Here is a 14,980-nt window from a genome sequence, read left to right as displayed (position 1 = left end):
CAAGCATTTGTTAGTATCATTATTATAAATACATTGATGTAACTTCTTTTTTACTGCTTGCTTATATCTAAAAACGTAATTATTGAGTCACTAGAAGGAGTCTTTACTTAATACCATCCGTTACACTTGTACATTTTTGAAAAAAAAAAAAGAAAAAAAGACGGTCATTAAATAGCACCCCACGATATTTTTATAGTCAGACATTTATCTTAATACTAATTCTGATTCGAAGCCCCAGTTTAAAACTATATTCTTAATCCTAATCTTGGACTAATGCCGACACTAACTGTGGTAACTGTCTTGCTTTTTTTCAAACACATGCAATACATTAACGCATACCGCTAAGATATACATATTTACGATACATGTCAAGCTGCAGGAAGATCTTTATGTCATGAAAAAAAAAATCATCTGGTCAAGTCTACGAACCTAATACTTGTTCTGCAAGAACAGAAAGTGTCCTGCATAGAACTCATGCCGAACATTCAATAAGTTGTTTAATGAGCTCGTCACTAGCACATTGGAGTTAGGGTCGATCCCAGGAATTTTTCGAAGGGAAGGCACAAGGTCAGAAGGGAATACAGTTACAGGAGAAAAGGGCGTAATAACATTATTTAGAATTGTGCGCTTCTTTTCTTGAGGGAGCACGTGCCCCTCAGCCCCCATCCCTGGGAGTAGACTTCGACGTATTCCTATGTTTCAACGCGTATCCAGGACAATCTTGTCTTTAACGTACTCAAGTTATCGACAGAAGAAGCCTCCACTGTTGCAATGAAGGTGTAGTGAAACCTATCTCTCGGGTACTTATTTACGAATGATAACGTAGCGGCTAATCTTTGGGCGCTGTTTGGACTCTGTTGTGTCCACCACTCTGATTGGTTTGTCCCTTACTCTATCACGCCAATATGCAACCTAGCCAATCGAAGTCCCTAAATAAGATCACGTGAGACAGTCTATTCACAATCCAATTTGAGCTTACTGTTACTAATAAAAACTCAACTTTTCCTTATCTCGAGGTCTTTGGTTCCAGACCTTTTAAGGTCTAGCCACCAACCACACGACACAGCCAGTTCCAGCGACGACACCAGACAACACCTGTCCAACAGCATTACAACGACCACCATCTTCGTCGCCACCATCATGTCTCTCACCAACGTCGTCAGCAACATCTCAACGTACACAGCACCAGCAACACTGCATAGGTTCTAACATAGCGCTGTTCGTGAGATACCTCACCATGGTTAACAGCAAAAATATAACCCACACAGAAGCATGTAAATATATGAATAAATGTTCTCCAAACCTTCTACTCGGTTGTGTCTCTCCTTTCCAACTGGCACATTATATGTACAAATCAGCCTTCTGATATGAATCGTTATTAGATGGTCACACTACACATCACCTTGACCAGCTATAAGCCGTACGTATTGGGTGCGTACAAACAGCAAACAATATGTAAAGAACGAGCGATATGCAAACATATAAACCTAACATTTGTAGCAACCTTAAACCTTTGAACTTGCGAGTACGCTTTAGCGGGTTCGATTTCGTTTGATAGGCTGCCACAGTTTTGAGATTACGGCTCAGCTAATTGGCAGAGACATCGTTATTTTCAACAATGAACACAAAGCCATGTAGCCGCCTGCTTTTGCGTTTCCCATGTGTATAATCAAACGAAATCGCACCCCGAAAACATACTCCAGTGTTCAAGGGTTCGGGTATCGAGTTGTTCGTGTTTAGGAGTGATTGTAACATTATTTATATATCTATTTTTTGTTTGATAATTGCAGTGATTGTGTATTTGTGTTGCTGAAAGAGGCAACATTATAAAGACCACTTTAGAGATGTTCTCGCGGCCTGTGTTCATGGGTCGGAGCAGGTTAGATGTGAGATGGCTAGGTTTCATAAGGCTGACGCTGAGATGTGGAAAGTTATATAGGAAGAATAATTTGTATTCGTGAATGCGTGTGCGCACGCGTTCGTGAGTTTATGTGTAAATAAAGCTTTTTGCAAATCACAAGGATGGTGCTATTTCAGACTTTTGTTCTATTTGGCAGACAAGAGGCTACGTTCTCCGTTAAAAATATCCATTTCAGATAGTTTTCCTCTGATGGTTACTGAAAGCCAAGATACTTCTCATCGATAATAAAGTGCTACCACGGTTTACATGTGAAATTTTAATTGATTGACTTGGTTGATGATATTCAAATGTCTTAACCAAGGCCCAAATGCTGTGTAACTGGTAGGATTCAAACCACCTGGCTGGTGGTTCAATTTCGCCCAAGCATGCAAACTCTAAATGAAAAACAGTAACAATAGTTATTCATGTATTTTTTTTTAATTATAAAAAAATTGTGCTTTTGCTGATTTAAAATAATGATTAGCTGTCAGTACATGCATACACACACTCTCACGAATAAACACGTAAATCATACGCACGGACGATTATGTGTAATCAATTGATTAAATGTTTAATGGAGAAAAATTGCTATTAAATGCTGCCTTTAATAAAACTGACCAATGAAGCTATGATTTTATCTCTCATTTCAAAATGTTCGCACATTAATATCCCGTGAAAGGCTTCGTTAAAATGGTCGTGATATACTTTCACTCCAGATTGACGCAATCTCTCAACAAACAGAAAGCTATCATCTCTTAGAACATCGAATTCCACCGAAATAATATATGCTTGTGGTATCTTTTTGAAATCTTGTGCCAACAGTGGGCAGAAGTATGGGTTTAAAAGAACTGGCTCAAAATCATAAGAAATATTTTCGTCACCAAAGTCAGTTGACGTTTGAAGTGTATGTTGCTTCTGGTACCTTTCAGGTAGTTGACGAACAGACACAAATTGGGAGACTTCGGATTCTTTCAAAAGAGGTGCTGTGTGGTTATTGATCAAAAATTCATCAATATTTTTAGTGCGACCTTGGTAATAATTGAGCCAATTCTGTGTGATCATTCTTCGACTCATTATAAACGGAACACTTTTGTCATGAAACAGCATCGATGGAGTGAGAAAGTCAAATGCTTGAAGAGGCGGACTTATAAGAATTTGAGCTCTTAGAGTAGGAAACGCAGTCTCAACTGCGAGCCTAAGAGAAACTGCTGCAGCTAAGTTTCCACCAGCTTCATCACCTGGATAAAAAGAAGAGAAAAACAATGAAATACATTATATCAAGTTGAGTAAAAAGTAAGCAACGTTTTGAACTATGAAGAATATGTACCGGAATTTTGCAGAATTTTGAATTTTTTAAAAACATTCTTTTTTTGCAATTGTCTGATAACACAGATATCGACTTGCCCTTCACCGTCGTTATAAACATCTGAAATGGAACAGCCAAATCGCGATATTCGAGCAATTTTGCTATTCAACTTTAAAAAAAAAACCCCAGCTGAAACTGCTCGCGATATCAACAGAACGTTTGGTGAAGAAATGACCAGTGAATGGTCAGTTCAAAAATGGTCTAAATGGTTTCGCAGTGGAAACCTGAGCCTTGAAGATTGTGAGCGTAGTGGACGCCCATCTGTCATCGATGATGGTCAATTAAAGACCGTCATTGAGAAAGATCCTCTCGAGAACTGGCAAAAGAACTTCAGGTTAGCCAGAAAACTGCCTGCGATCAGAAAATCAAAAGAGCTCGACAAATGGGTATCATACGATTTGAATGCGCAGACACGAAATCTGTAGCTTCTTCTCCGTAACCAGACCGATCCATTTCTCGACCGTATTGTAACTTGCGATGAAAAGTGGATTCTGTACAATAATAATAAAAGGAAAAAAAAAAAAAACGTTCTTTGCAGTGGTTGGACCAAAATGAAGCACCGAAAACCTTCCCTAAACCCGAGCTTTTCAAAAAGAAGGTTATGGTAACTCTTTGGTGGGATACTGCTGGACTCATCCACCATAACTTCTTAAAACCCGGAAAAACCATTACTGCAGAAACATATTGTCATGAAATTGCCAAAATGAAGAAAAACTGCTACTCCTCCGTCCCAGAATGGTCAACAGAAGAGGGCCAATCATTCTTCATGACAATGCTCGACCACACATTTCACTAATGGCACTCCAGAAGTTGAGGAAACTTGGCTACGAAGTTCTCCCCCAGACCTTTCTCCTACCGACTACCACTTTTTCAAGCAGTTTGATTTCCTGCGAGAGAAGGAGTTCAAAAATCAAATCGATGCTGAAATTGCGATCAAAGAGTTCATCAGCTCCAGAACTCCAAATTTTTATGTTACTAGAACAAACTTGTAACTCGTTGGCAAAAATGTGTTGATTGTAATGGTACTTGCTCTGGCGAATAAAATTTTCGCATTGTTGAAATATATTGTAATGAATTTCCTTTTTTCAAAACGTTGCTTACTTTTTACTCAGCCTGATATATCTAAGATAAATTTAATGTAGTTCAACTACAGCTTGTAACACATTATGGAAAGAAAATAAATTTGAAGGCATCTTATTGTTTTTGCAAACAGAAAAATTTGGGAGATTATCCCACTATGTTTCGTAACGGATTAACCACTTTTCAAATGAGAAGCACCATTCTGCCTTCGAAGAGACCGTCATAAAAACTACACACGCGCGCGCGTAATGGAAAGGGATCTGCTCATTAGAATCTACCCAAGTATATTACTGCTACTTATATAATCGAATGTTACAAGCATGAATGTCAGAGCCCGACCCCATATGATTTTATAGCTAAGTCAAAGAGGGAAGGGCAGTGTCTATGACTTCTGGTGGGCCATCGAAACTGGTTCGGGAAAGTGAAGAGAAACTATGACACAAGTACATCCTGTCTAGTAGGCTTCCGCACAGTTTCTCTATCCAGTTTTATTTACAATGCTGGAATGACTCGAAGTCATGATAGATGATATTTATCCAAGGTACTATACAGTGAGATCGAACCCAGAACTACACATCATGCCTATTGCCAATGAACAAAGACAAAACTAAATAATTCTGTTTGGTTAGATAGTACAATTCCTGTTGTTAAATATATGTTTATATTGAACATTTTTAACAAGTTTATACATCAAAAATCGCTTCTTGGCCTTTTGGCTAAGATCAAAGTGAAGTTCACACATTAATCATATCATACACAGATGATATGATCGATATTATTCAGCATCAGGTCAGCATTAGCACACCTAAGGCCAAAAGAATTTTGGCAATGACTACCCGGTCTTTTTTCAGACATAGTATATATCTTCCAATGTTTCTTTCCTTTTATTTCGATATTACGGTGTGACTTGAAGGAGATTTGGTTACTGTTTCTAGCAGACCAAGCAAACACGTAGAGGCTCCCTAGTTTGACTCAAAATACAAAATGTTTTGCTCTAGGTTAGCTTTGACCTGTGAGGCCTAGAATCAAACGCACTCAGCCTCAATCTCGCGTCTTTTTAAATTAGATGATTTGGCCAGTGATGTCGGGTGGAGGTGTGCAGGCTGTACGGACCACAGAGGATAACCACTTTTATACACTTGTGTTTGCAATAGTGGAATGAGAGACTCGGCAAAAAAAAACAAAAAAACAAAAAAAACTAGAAAAAACTACGCTAGATCACTGGATTTGGCTACCATTTTAGCATAACGATAATGTATATTCTTCTTTGACTCAAAAGCACAATATTTCGTGTGGCCGAGGAAGAGGATTGATAGTGTTGACATTATTTAATCTCTACACATTGAAACTTCAAAGACTATCAAAGATCAACTTTACCATCCAATATCGCTTGGTGGCATTGATAAAGTAATTTTTTTTCATTATGTTTGCCAACCATAAATGAGGAGACATATGGCCAAAGTGTTCCAGTTTTGACCATCCCACCTTTTCTTTCCTTTTTTTTTTCATTATCCAGTGTCTTTGTGGCTTTTAACACGATAAATGTACGGCTTGTGAGATTTGGTTGTTATTTCTAGAAAATCTATCAACCTTGTAGAATCTCCTCTGACTCGTTTAATATGTATCAATCACGTATTAGAGTAAATTCAACTGACTGTAACTTGTAAAATAAATGTACACTACAAAATCATCAATTGTACACAACACAACACCAGTCATCGTTGTAGCTCTCTGGGCTACATAAAGAATGGTTTTAAGACATTTCGTTTCTTACGTTGATTGAACCTTTTGTTACCATATTTCTGTTGAAATGCACCCTCTGTCATTCAATTTATTTCGAAAATAAGAATACAATACATTAACTTAGTGGAACATAATTTAACATGAAATTTTAAGGAAAATGTTAATTTAGAACGCTTTAAAACAGGAAGTTTGTATCAAAGAACTAGAAGCAATCTCAGGAGGGTTGATATCAAAAGGATTAAATTTCTTTTGATATTGTCTTCAAACATTTTTGCTCATTGTTTGAAATTTAAAACTACATTTCCATTTTATTGATTCATCGAATATTTAACACCTCTACCCCACTCCACTCCTCTGTCCAGAAAGCTCTCAATTCTTATCTTACAAAACTTAAAAAGCAATACTTGCAAGGAATTATCAAATATACTCTTCTTTTATAATCCTATTATCATCTAGAATACATTGCATCAATATAAATCATCTTAATAAATATTTTATTTTATCGACATGAAAGGACTAAAGTGAAACGAAGTAGAAAAATTTTAAGGATCATTCAGAAGCGAGAACGAAGGAACAGTGAAGTGAGATTTGTCGTCATACATCAATCAAACATTTTATTGCTTTTCTTTGTTTGTTACAAAGAGTGAATATCGAACATAACGGCTCAGTAGGTTTACACAGCAAAAGATTGAAACGTCCATTTTCTTGAAAGGGCTGTTGTTGTTGTTGTTATTGTGTCTGTGTGTGTTCGTACGTGCATGTGTGTGTATAAAAGGCAAATAGTTGTATCCTGTGAGTTCACGAAATTGTAGTTTGTAATCATGAAGATGGTGATGACAGCATAATCTCCTTTCTTCGATTTGAAGAGAGAGAGAGAGAGAGAGAGAGGCAGGCACAGATTATCTAATATAACGTGGATCATATTGACATAATATTTAGCCACTACCAAAACGAACCCTGAAGTTGAAATTCCGGATTGAAACTTAGGGAGAAGCTTCTAGACATTTATGTGAGACCGTAATCTAAAAAAAAAAAAAAAAAAAAAAAAAACCTCGAAATCTCTCTGTATTTTCACGTGGAAACTAAGACATTCCCTTTGATGCCTGCCGTCAATTTTTAGGTTATGTACAATACAATGAATTTCGAGGACAGATACAGTCGGTTAGATTGACCTCAGTACTTGACTTGTAATTATTTTATCTACCTCAGCTTGTATTTGAATTCAGAACATAAAAGGTGTAGGTAAGGGTTATGTGGTTACGTTTGTTACACAACTACGTGAGTCTGGTTCGATTCATTTACTGCTGAAGCTTTGTGTGTGTATCTCTCTCTCTCTCTCTATATATATATATATATTTATAAATAAGAAATAATTGAGATTCTGTTGAATTAGGTACTTAAGTTGAAACACCAAATCAGTGCGCTATTATCCGTACAACTCCAAAATAAGCAACAGGATATCAAGAAGTGATGCAGTACGACCGTTTCAAGCGACTTCCTTTGATTGAACAATGTAATCATTAGATTTAGTAGTTGATAAAAAGACTAATAAATTAAAAATGAACCACAATCCTTCACAAGCTATGACCCCAACAAACTTCATACATTTCTTGGAAGTGTAGTATATTCTTAGCTACATTAGTGGCAACATCGATTTCTTCCATCTTCTTGTTCAGTTAAAGCATTCGAGTAAAATTATATTAATGTGTCCGACTGATTAAAAATTCTATTTATTTATCTATGCAGCTGAGGATAGCCCTGCATTTAAATTGATGTAATAATTGCATTATTCAATTAAATGGAGTTGCTTGAAACGGTTGTGCTGCATCACTTCTTGATATCCTGTTGCTAATTTTGATATATATATTTATATATATATATGCATATGTACTGCAAAAGTTATCACCTTGTATTTAAGCCAGGACAAATAATCAACACACTATGTTCAGATCGCTTAATCTTGTGAATTCCATCGAGTGGTGGATATTTTGTCAAAATTTTAATACTTTGACGTTGAAAATGTTTTAGTGATTTATTAGTGTTCTTTAATTCCATCAGACAATTATTATTTTTTTTACATCGAATTTCTCGATTTTATTTACTTCCTGCAAGTGGGTAATAGCAACGCTACCATCTTCAAATGGAAAATTTATCAGTAAATAAAAATAAAAAAAACAAGAATTTAGCAGTTGAAAAAACACTGATAAATCAGTTATCAAAGGTCATTAAAGGAAAATAGGCGATCTCTGGCTTGTAATGTAAACAGAACTGGTAAATTAATGTACCTTACAGTAAACAAACACATACAGCCATTTGTGCAACATACTTATATACTTATGTAGGGAAACAAGAATTGAAAAATTACTGGTGTTGCAACTTGCTGTCTGGCTGAATAAAAATCCGTTATGTACAACAGAATTGGTATAAGATTAAAACAGCTATCAGTGTATCATACTTGATGAAAATACAGCACAAAAGGCAAATTAACTGTGGTATTCGTCAGGAGACAATGTCACTTATGGACGTTCTCTGTTTAAAAATACAAACACATCAGTAGCAGACGAAAATCATTAAGCAGGGGTGATGAGAATGCTGAATCCACATTTCTGTCTCTTTGGGTTTTTTGAAAGTAACATGTACCCATGGCCAACTGCATACTAAGACAGAATTGCTATGGATACAGGAAAATGGTGATTGAAAAATCACTGCAGTATTGATAAAGTTGACTTTGTGCTAGGTACTGTGAGGCCAAACAACAGGGATACAGGAGCAGGTGTCTAGCTGTATAAGAGATACATGGCAGTGATGAGTAGTTATAAAAAGTTGAGAATTCTGGAGCAGAGATAGAATTAGCTCTTTCAGAAGCTTAATCATTTGCAAACGAGCACAGTATTTATATCTTTCACAAGGAAACCTTGCAGTTATTCAGAAATATATGCATATCCGCTCTTAAAACTGTGACAAAAAGAGTCAATACAAAAACTCTTAAAGAGGGACACATGATGCTTCTAGCTTGAAATCCCCATATATTGGTTTTAAATTTTGGTACAGGGCCAGCAATTTCATGGGACTGAGTAAATCAATTACATCAACCCCCAGTGCTCAACAGGCACTGATTTTATCTACTCTGGAAGGATGAAAGGCAAAGTCAACCTTGGTGGAATTTGAACTCAGAATGTAAAAGCAGACGAAATAATGCTAATTTTTTGCTTGGCATGCTAACAATTCAGCCAGCTTGCTGCATTGAACGATACTCTTTTACTTGTTTCAGTCATTTGACTGCGGCAATACTGGAGCACTGCCTTTAGTCGAGCAAATCAACCCCAAGACTTATTCTTTGGATGCCTAGTACTTATTCTATCGGTCTCTTTTGCCGAACCACTAAGTTACAGGGACGTAAACACATCACCATCGGTTGTCAAGCGATGTTGTGGGGACAAACATACATATATACGATGGGCTTCTTTCAGTTTCCATCTACCAAATCTATTCACAAGGCTTTGATTTCAGTAACATTCCAAAATGACAGAGAGTTTATTGTTGGCTAACAAATGTCTACCACTCCAATATTAGTCTCACTGTTATGAGAAACACTAATGGGATGATGGATTCTTTATTGATTGGATCAAGTATGTTCACACAGATTTACATCTCACAACACTCAATTAGGTTTATAAACCTCTGATCAATTTTCGTTAGCAATTCTTCAGTTGAAAATGACAGTCGCTACCTTTAATTTCAATGAACCTGCTTTTGACTATGTAGGCTAATGCAGGACCCACAAGTTTAATAGCAGACCAGCCATGGTGTCTCGTGGGAGAAGAGATGCAGTGTTGGTCACTTTGTGCTGCTTTCTATGTTTGCCTTTATTGGTGAGATATCTGATTCATACCAGGTCAAAGTAGTATTGTTGAGGTCCATCTCCACTTGTGTTGGTTATTCACTGGTGCTCAGTTTTTCAAACTTCCTTTAAGTACGTCTTCAAACCACTTCCTTTTTTCTCACATGCACTTTCCTTCAGATCCTTTTAAGGAGAATGGATACAACTGCAATAACTTTGGCTGATGGTCAGCTGTACAACTTAAAATGTTTGCTTTATAGTGACATGACCTCACTGCAAGATTCAGCCATGACTTTTCCTTGTGTCTTTGGAGCATATGGAATTAGAAAGTTTGGTGACTAAACAGGGTCTCTTAATTACAGCTAAGGGAGAAACATTCTGCTTCTCAGACACTATAGATATTTATTCCATCAAAAGAATGTTTAAATATAAATTGGTCAATTCAAGTTCCTAAGCAGGTGCTGAAAAATTCCTGGCTTTAAGGGTATCACAAAAGGCCTGGTTAGAGGCTCAACCTTCTGAGTTCTTTTACAGGGCTTAGGTAAACTGAAGGATCAGTGCAATAAGTACGTGAATCAGAGAGGGGAATGCGTCGAATAAAATCGTACTTAACTGATTCCTTTGTATTTTCTTTTACTCAAAGCCAGGAACTTTTTAGCACCCCCCTCATATATTGTATGCAAACAGAAATTTTAACAGTTGTCAAACTAACAATATGTAATGTAGTATCTTTTATGTAACTGTAAGCTATAACTTGTTTGAACTGTGAGTTTAGTGGAATGTGATGACAGTTAACGAGCCAGAAATCCTAACCATAAACCATTGTGCCAAGAATTTTTAGTACATCTAGATTCTGCAGTAAAACTATATAATATATTAAACATGACTACATTGCAATGTCTATAGTTCCTAAAAGTTTTCAAGTAATACTTCTTACTGTAGTTGTTTTTAACCTTTAAGCACAACTAAAGAGAGTTTTTCATTTTCTACTAATTGCATAGCAAGTTAAAGTTTTTCAATTAATTTGTGAGACCTTGCAATATTTGCATTAAAAATGTGGAATAGTCTATTGAGGTATTTTCCCTCAACTCTCTCATTAATACTCATAATCAACATTACTGTATCCATCTAGTTTTATATCTACTGATTACTTTTAATCTTACTAAGTAGAACATGATTTACTGTATACTTTATATTATAATGCTTTCACCAGCTGGTTTTGCAGTATATTCTTTTAATGGTTGGTGTTAGGAAAGGCATCCAACCATAGAAACCATGCCAAAGCAAACAGAAGAGTTTGGCTGTCTTCTGACATACTAGTTCCTGTTAAACCAGCCAACCCATGCCAGCATAAGAAACACATATTAAAGGAAGATGATGCTGAAAACACCAACATTTTAAAACTTTTACTTAGTTGTGTATAGAATAATTATCAACCTCTATATTGATTACTCTCATGATACACAAGAATATTTCAGATGTATACAGCATAGTGTTTCTCAACCATTTGTTTTACCTATGGAGCCCTTTGATTCCTATTTTACTCAGATGGCCCTCATAGCCATTCAATGTTTAAAAAAATTGTTACAATATTTTGTCTGTTGTAGAAATATAACTGATTTATTGCAGATAAATTTTAACAACAAAATCTTATACAGACTCCCATGGGCCATATAGACCTTGACTGAGAACCACTGATCTTATGTAATTGCCCACAAGCTGATATCCTCAATATAACAAGACTTGAGTATGTAATTCTTTTCTACCAATAGAAAGCCCAATAAAGTAATTTCCAGAGGTGACACAATGAAAACAAGGATCATATGGTTTTAGATGAATTATATAAATTTCAGAGGGAAATCGGGCTTTCACATGTGGATATGGGCTTACTCAAATAAAGCTATATGGCATTTGCCATCACCATGAACAAGAATTGCATAGAAGAATAATCATAGAAAAGTAAAAAAATCTACTATGCTGTGTTCCAACCTACATATATTAGTTCTATAAATTCCATCTTGAATATTCCCCATAAATATATTGCTTATTAGATTATTGTAAATAAAGAGCAGACGAATAAAATTTAGCTATCAAATTTTACACCTCGTTTTACTAAAAACCCAGCAATTTAAAAAAAACTTTCCTATTATGTAAATAGAGTCTGATGATCGCCTCTACAAAGTTTCTGAAATCATTAACAAAAAAACCCACACATACTTGTATGTGGGTCTAGGTTTAGTGCTAACACACAAAGCTCTCGGCTCTTGAATCACTTTGTAACTTTTACCAATTAAAATAAAAGAAAACAAATGGGGGCTTGTTTACATCTATATTGTTCCAGTTGCAAATTAAATCATTGATCAAAGAATATATCTATATATTTGACCTAAGAGTAGGCATACAAAGAGAGAGACCAATAAGAAAAAAATAAATATGCACAAAATGGTGAATCCACACCAGAGAGTAAAGACATTTGTACATTAGTTCTATACTTTAAGAATGTGATCTCCAAAGGATTCAGTGATGGATAATCTAAGGTTATATTCCTAACAAATATTCTATTCTTAGAACAAGTTTCTACCTTTAAAAAAAAAATTCATTCATTATTCTACAAACTCGTTTCAGTGACATTTATATAAACAATGATTGACATTGAGAAAATGCTGAAAAACCAACAAATAAAACAGAAGTAAACAAAACTAGCATCTGAAATAAAAATAATAGCTAGATAAGATAATATTGCTATGTACAATGTGTGCCTTATGATTTTACTTTTAAGAAACAAATTTTTCCAGATATAATCTTGTTATTGTATTACAGCATTTGAATTGGAGAAAATTACTTATTTCCTGTTATGCTTTTCCTAAAGTATGCAAAGGGGGGAAAAATGCTGTGATGTTCATGCCTTTCCCAAAGATATTAGTGATAATGTGAAGAGAAGAATAGGTGTAGTTAATGGCTGGAATCAAATTATAGATGCTTGTTGCTGGAATTTTCCTTTTGTTTTAAAGTACTTACCACTATGCAAATAGAAGAACATAAACCATGCATGTATTTTGTTGTTATAAAGTGCTTTAGAAATGTCCATGCTCAAGTTCAGAGTTTAACCAATTAATGATGTGTTTTGTTATTTTCTTTGTGAACATACACTTGTTACTGGGCAGTCACAGGCAGCTGTGATTGAGCAAAAATTATGAAGAAGAAATAAATATTATAAAACACTGGAACCTTCATATTAACCAGCAGGCTGCTTGGCCTAAGAATTGGAACCTAAAACAAAATCCTCCCTTTAAGGACAAAAAAATGTTTAATCCATTAAGGATGAACTTAACAATTTATGTTGCACACTCTGAAATATGTAGAAAGGTATAAGTAATGATAAACAATACAGATTTTTAGGTATCCTCGTGCTGTGTAATGTAATACAAGTAGACAAATGTAAAAGAATGTCATTTTTTAAATTGTCAATAGAGACATAAAAAAAAAAGACATTTATATACATTTGACAATGTGTATTAGATTATACATAACAGCAGAAGCTAAATAATTGTATTGTTTATTATTGGCTATATGAGGATGAGTTGAAAAGTTCATAAGCTGACTATTAAGGAGTGATGCTTGAGCTTTGAAATCTTGCACGCATCAATTTCAACTCTCCTTGTTAACAACTGCATTGTTTCTTTCCAAGTGAACTGATATGTCACTGTTCAAAGACTTCAAAAGTAACTAGTAGCAACTTCTCTTGAAAATGTACAAAATTTGGCATCGAAGTGTTATCAAGTACCTACAGAAAAACAGTTTAGCTTCCAAGGGCATTCATGCTGATATGCTTGCTATATTAGGGAATAATGCTCCAGTTTTATCAATAGTGCAAAAGTGGGTAGCTGAATTTAAGAAGGGAAGGGGGAGTCTTGAAGATGACCTGCAACTGCCACCACTAAGGAAAACATTGACAATAAATCAAATAGTCAATGCTATTAGCATATGCTGTGAGAGACTTGGGAATAATTGGCACAATGAACTTGGCATAATGAAGGTTTCTGCTCAGTGGGTGCCATGACTTCTGACACTTGATCAAAAGCACAAAAGGCTGCTCAGATCATGCCAAAATCTGATATTGCTTGAGCCAGATCCAGCTGGTTTCCTTGAACATCTCCTAAGTCCAAATGAGTGTTGGCCACATCACTTTGATCCAGAGACAAAGAGACAATCCAAGCAGTGAAAACATCCCTCTGCACCTGCCCCAAAGATGGTCATGGTTGTATCATCTGCAGTGAAAATAATGGCCACAGGTTTTGAATGCAAAAAGCATTCCATTTATTGACTATTTTCACAAAGCCACACCATCAATGGAGAGCATTATGCCAACTTCTTAGGGCAGTTACAAAGGGCTATTAAGACCAAATACCTAGGAAAACTGACAACTGGTTGATCATCCACTCTGTTCTGATTTGGCCCCATCTGACTATCATCTGTTCCTCAACATGAAAAAACACTTGTCCTGTAATTCTGACTGCAACTTGCTTTCTTCCACCCTCACACCTTATCCTTTTTAACTAACAGGATGAAAGCTTCTTTACCAATGAGATCCAAGCACTGCAACACTGATGGAAGTATTGTGTGGACTGCAAGGGGGACATGTTGAAAATAAACCTAAACCTCATTTGGTCACATTTTATTAGAGCGTCTCAGTCAGCCTATGAACTTTTCAGCCAACCCTTGTACATTAATATGCATTTTAGGACAAGTAATTTTGTAAAAAATTAAAAAAAAAAAAGAAAAAGAAAAAAAAAATCTTCTGCTAAATACATCAAAATGAAGTTAAACAGGAAGAAAAAAAATATATTTCATAACAGATTTAATGCAGAATCAATTATTTTTCTTATCATAATTAATACACAAAATCATTTCATTTTTAGATGTTTTATTTACAATTTATTTTTTGTTATGCATTATTAGATAGAAAGAAGATGGCAAAATGGAATTAAATAGTAAGGTTAATGAAATACAAGCAATAAAATCAAAAGTTTTTTTAAAAATCACATGCTTT

General features: G+C 35.4%; 1 protein-coding gene across 5 annotated transcripts in view; it reads right to left on the bottom strand.

Moving 5' to 3' along the window:
* Window positions 1-2,319: 2,319 nt before the first annotated feature.
* Window positions 2,320-14,980, bottom strand: part of LOC106868898 (arylacetamide deacetylase) — a 49,368-nt gene continuing 36,707 nt past the window's right edge. For all 5 annotated transcript variants that reach the window (XM_014914619.2, XM_014914469.2, XM_014914394.2 and 2 more), the window contains exon 7: window positions 2,320-3,138. In XM_014914619.2, the coding sequence (XP_014770105.1) occupies window positions 2,492-3,138 (647 nt within the window). In that variant the 3' untranslated portion in view covers window positions 2,320-2,491. The remainder of the gene's footprint in view (window positions 3,139-14,980) is intronic.

The sequence above is a fragment of the Octopus bimaculoides genome, chromosome 10 (assembly GCF_001194135.2).
Source record: "Octopus bimaculoides isolate UCB-OBI-ISO-001 chromosome 10, ASM119413v2, whole genome shotgun sequence".
Lineage (NCBI taxonomy): Eukaryota > Metazoa > Mollusca > Cephalopoda > Octopoda > Octopodidae > Octopus > Octopus bimaculoides.
Note: the sequence above shows the minus strand (reverse complement) of the source record. Positions and strands in the feature narration are given on the sequence as shown.